At 32.0% G+C, this 4,694-nt stretch overlaps 1 protein-coding gene across 1 annotated transcript; it reads right to left on the bottom strand.

The window, feature by feature from the left end:
• Positions 1-227: 227 nt before the first annotated feature.
• Positions 228-2,199, bottom strand: LOC118058213 (RING-H2 finger protein ATL13-like). Its single transcript, XM_035070913.2, is given in 2 exon segments — positions 228-1,180; positions 1,182-2,199. Coding segments are annotated over 2 exon segments (1,476 nt in total). The 5' UTR covers positions 1,869-2,199; the 3' UTR covers positions 228-391.
• Between the last annotated feature and the right edge of the window lie 2,495 nt (positions 2,200-4,694).

The raw sequence follows: 4,694 nt of genomic DNA, 5'->3' as shown, positions 1-4,694 counted from the left end.
TGATGCTTACTTAATGCATTTGGGATTTCATCAATTTGCAACGCAAATTATTATTCTGAAAGTCGAATTAATAAAGCAGCGAGTTTCAAATTAGTCTACATTTTAAGCATGCGAAACCATGGAAAGGCAGAGGTTCTTGACCATGAAAGGACAAAAAGAAGACAATCATACAAGAATAATCTATGCTCCACTCCTGGAATGCTGTAATGTGAAGAAAAGAAAAGGAAGAAAACAAAAGCATAATGCAGTGTAATTGCATCAATTTTGTATTTTTGGATAATTGCTTCTTTCTTTTTCGAGCTACAGATATTCCAATTATGCCTTGCACAATGAAGAAAAAGAAGATTACTTTCCCAGGAAAAAGTATCCAGGAAAAGTTGACAAAAGAATGCTAGACATTAGGTGTAAAGGATGAGTGAACAACCTTGTTTTGTCTCCCCACAAGCCAAAGCAGAGTCCTCCTTGCAAATGAAGGCGTTTTTTCTTGCAATTCCAATCTATGACAGCTCTGACTCAGCACATTACCACCCGATTGACCACCTCCATTTTCCCACCTGCCAAAGCTTATTTCAGAATTAGTCCTTCTCACATCACCATCCCCCTTCCTCATCTTCAAATCATCATCAGAAACAACATTTTTATTCACTGGAAATCGAAAGGAAAAGGCCCTTCTTGAAGATTCCCCAGTTGAACTCTGCTTCTCCTTTTTCCCTCTAAGCCATATCTTTGATCTAGAAAAGCTCTCTCTTTCGCTTCTACCAATGGTTTTGCCACTGCTAGCAACAATACTAGCACTCCCATTAACCTCTGCACTTTTAAGACCTTCAAAGCCATCAAATTCTCTTCTTGATTCACAATCACATTCAGACATTGCTAGCTTGTGACCAGGTGTTAAAGGCAAAGTCGTCTTCTTGCTTGACTGTTTCTTCATTGGAGTCCTTATAGGTACTTGCAATGAAGAATTCTCATCCAATACGTACTCAAACGACCCCATAGAATAGCACCTTCTTGAATCAATAATATTTGTGCTACTCCCTTCACCAACATCCACATTCCTGTACTTCCCTAGCTTAACAGGAACAACCTTCTCCCCTGAATCTACTGCTATTTTGGGGACAGAATCATCTTTTGTCAAACTTTCACTTGACTTGTGTGAAATATCCAAACGCGATGATCCCAAAATCAGTGTCTCCGTGACAACCCAGATTGGAATGTGTAGTCAAAACTGAACTGGTTCTGCCAACATTAGCCTCTCTATTATTAACAAGCTCTCTTGAGCTCTCACTTCCAGATTCAAGAACAAGAACCAAGGGAGAGCGGGTATTGTTCGGAGAGAAATCAGAAAGCAAGCAAGCTCTACAGAGAGGGCAAGTGGAGTGAGACAACAGCCATGTGTCTATACACTCCATGTGAAAGGCATGACTACATTTTGGCAATAACCTTAGCTGATCTTCAGGCTCAAATTCACACAAACAAACAGCACAGTCAAAAGGGTTCTTCAATCCAATAATGGCTTTGTATTGGAACACAGGGAGAGCATCTATAAATGTCTGGTCAACACCAGCATCGTGAAGGTGAAAGAGTTGCTGCAATTGGCCTTGAAGAGCAGTCACGCTCTCTAAGTCATCAGGGTACTCTCTATTAGGTGGTCTTAAAAGAAATCTCACTAGGAGGTGAAGCAAACCAGAAACAAAGAAAATAATGGCTAGAATAATTATGATAAGCAATAGACTAGGACTAACCTTGGTGTTCAAGTTGAAACCATCGGTATCAAGATTTGGTTGTGGTGGCGGCTGAGAAAGAAAATATGGTTGCTGGGTTGGAGAAATAAAGGTGCTTTCTTTGATTTTAAGGAGAACCAAGTTCATGTTTTCTGGATGAAAAAACTGAGAGAGACTCAGCAAGATTGAAGCTTTAGACTTGAACCAAGTGATGATACCAATAACTGTCTCATCTGCTACTACAAAATATTAAATCCAAGCCCCCATGATGCATCCCCAGAAGCTATTTTAAGGCCAGTGTCGTGAATATAAGCCGGTCTACTGGTTGAATTTTGAGATTATAGACTGGTAGAGTTTTTACACAATTTTTTTGTTTGTAAAAAAACCAAGGAACTGCAAGTCAGATGCAGAGAGAGAGAGAGAGAGAGATTAGGCACTTGAAGAGCTGATATAAATGGCGTGGTCAGTGCTAGAAGGTAAGACTTCAAAACTATAGCAATAAATCCCCCCACCAGTGCAAAAATAAATGAGATTAGATACAGTTGGCTTAATCTTTTTTTTTTTAAGCAAAATAAATTATTAAAACATTTTTAAAATGTAAAAAATAACATATTCTAATTTTATTTTATTTTTATTCATTTATTAACCCTAATGTTTTTTTAACCTTAAAAGATATAGTTTAGCTGGTCAGATTTTGTATTTGTTTTCTAAAAATTATTAATTTAAATTCTATAAATCTTAGGGCTATTAGAAAGCATATGATTGTTAATTTTAGGTATATGAAACTAGTTGAAACGCATATAAATTGGTCTAAAAATCTATATTAATAAACAAATATTAAAAAAAGAAAAAAAAAAACAAATGTTCCTGCAATACAGTTTGTGTTGATTTGGAAAATGCTCGTTTCTTCCCTGTCCTATCACACTGAGGATATTTTTTTGCTTTGATTACATTCCTTGTCATGTCTTCTATTCCACTTCTAGTATGACGTGCTTATATTCTAATTGATAACTCTCCCTCCTCCTTGTATAGGACAACAAACGAAGTGGAGTGAGACCTTTTAGGATTTTGTTTTTTCTTATTACAAGAGCATCTTCAATGTAAAAAGCAATTTAGAAATGCTAAATTGTTGATACAATTTTTAAATAGTATAAATATGATTTTTTTTTATATGTACTATAATTAATATATATATATATATATATATTAACAATTTCTTTGTATTTTAATATATTTAATATTAATATTTTAGTTTTTTAAAAATAATAATTTTTTTCAATAATTTATTTTAATGTTTTGACACTTTTGATAAATATATAAGAATAATTCTTTTTTGATATAAAAGTCATTTTGACTTTTCATTTGACTCTCTTGCCAGCGCTGCAAAATCAAGGAAGAAAAGATAAAAAATAGGTTTTAAAAAAAAAATAAAAAAATTAGAGATGGTCCTAGTATGTTGATACACAAATTATGATAGGAAGAGAGATGTGAGAGAAAGAGAAAATAAATAAATAAAAAGATTACATAGGCATTGAAGTTTTGATTATAAAACCATCAATATTATTAAAAAAATCTTGAATAGATAAATTCAACAACATGAACAAAGGTCACTAAAAATAACTAGAGTGGGTCACACTTGTCATCCAAAAATAATTAATGGCTTTTTTGTCTTTGGTAGCGAGCATATATCATTCTAGTTATTACTAGTTACATACCCCGCGCAATGCCGCGGGTCAATTTTTTTTTTAATTTTAAAAATAGCCAAAATTTAAAAGTGTTAGGTTTTTTTGTAAAGTTATATCCAAGAGTCTCAGGTTTGGTTGTATCGCCTAACCCAAGAGTAATGTTTATAATATTAATAATAACATTAAACTTGGGTTAACCCTTCGCATAAAAGTGTCTGAACTGCAATACCAGACACAATAGCATTGGATGTGGGTCTGGCTGTAAGGTTGTGTCATAAAAGTATGATAATTAAATAGATTAGTTAAAAAGAAAAAAAACCAACAGGAAGAAAAAAGATTAATGAAAAAAAATGAATTAATTGGGTTAACTCTTCAAACCAGGTTAACCCGTCATATCTTAAATTCGCATCATGAAAGTTTGATAATTAAAAAAAAAACAAATTAATGGGTTCACCTAGAATTAACTGGGCTAACTTGTCAAATCAGGTTAACTTGTCAAACCCGGAATTCATGTAATGAAAGTTTGATAACTAAATAGAAAAAAATTTAATATTAACAATTTAAATTAAAAGAAAAAAATTAATTAAAAAAAAAACTAAAGGCATCAGCCGAGAACTACTTAGAAAAAAATTTAATATTAATAAACTAAATTAATCAAAAGGAAAAAATAAAAGAAAAAAAAACCTCTAAGAAGAAAAAAAACTAAATAGAAAGAAATTTATCATTAACAAACTAAATTAACCGAAAAAAATAATTAAAAAAGAAAAAAAAAGGCAAAAAAAAAATTTTTGGTTAACTCGTCAAACTAAGTTAACCCGTTAAACCCGGGATTCGTGTCATGAATGTCTGGTAACTAAAAAAAAAAGAAGTGAACATTAACAAACTGAACTAAACAAAAAAAATTAATTAAAAAGAAAAAAAATCCGGGTTAACTCATCAAACCATGTTAACCCATTAAACCCATGATCTGTGTCATAAAAGTCTGATAACTAAATAAAAAAAAATAACATTAACAAACTAAATTAAACATTTATGAAAATAAAAAAAAAAAAAAAATGACGGGTCAACCCGGAATTAACTGGGTTCACCCGTGAAACTCGGGATATGTGTCATGAAAGTCTAATAACTAAATATAAAGAAATTTAACATTAACAAACTAAACTAAACAAAAAAAATTAATTAAAAAGAATAAAAAGCAAAAAAAAAAAAGTTATATTTTAACTTGTCAAACCTGGTTAACCCGTTAAATCCGGTAAATATGTCATGAAAGTCTGACAACTAAATAAAA

Source organism: Populus alba, chromosome 6 (assembly GCF_005239225.2).
Source record: "Populus alba chromosome 6, ASM523922v2, whole genome shotgun sequence".
In the NCBI taxonomy this organism is placed as follows: domain Eukaryota; kingdom Viridiplantae; phylum Streptophyta; class Magnoliopsida; order Malpighiales; family Salicaceae; genus Populus; species Populus alba.
Note: the sequence above shows the minus strand (reverse complement) of the source record. Positions and strands in the feature narration are given on the sequence as shown.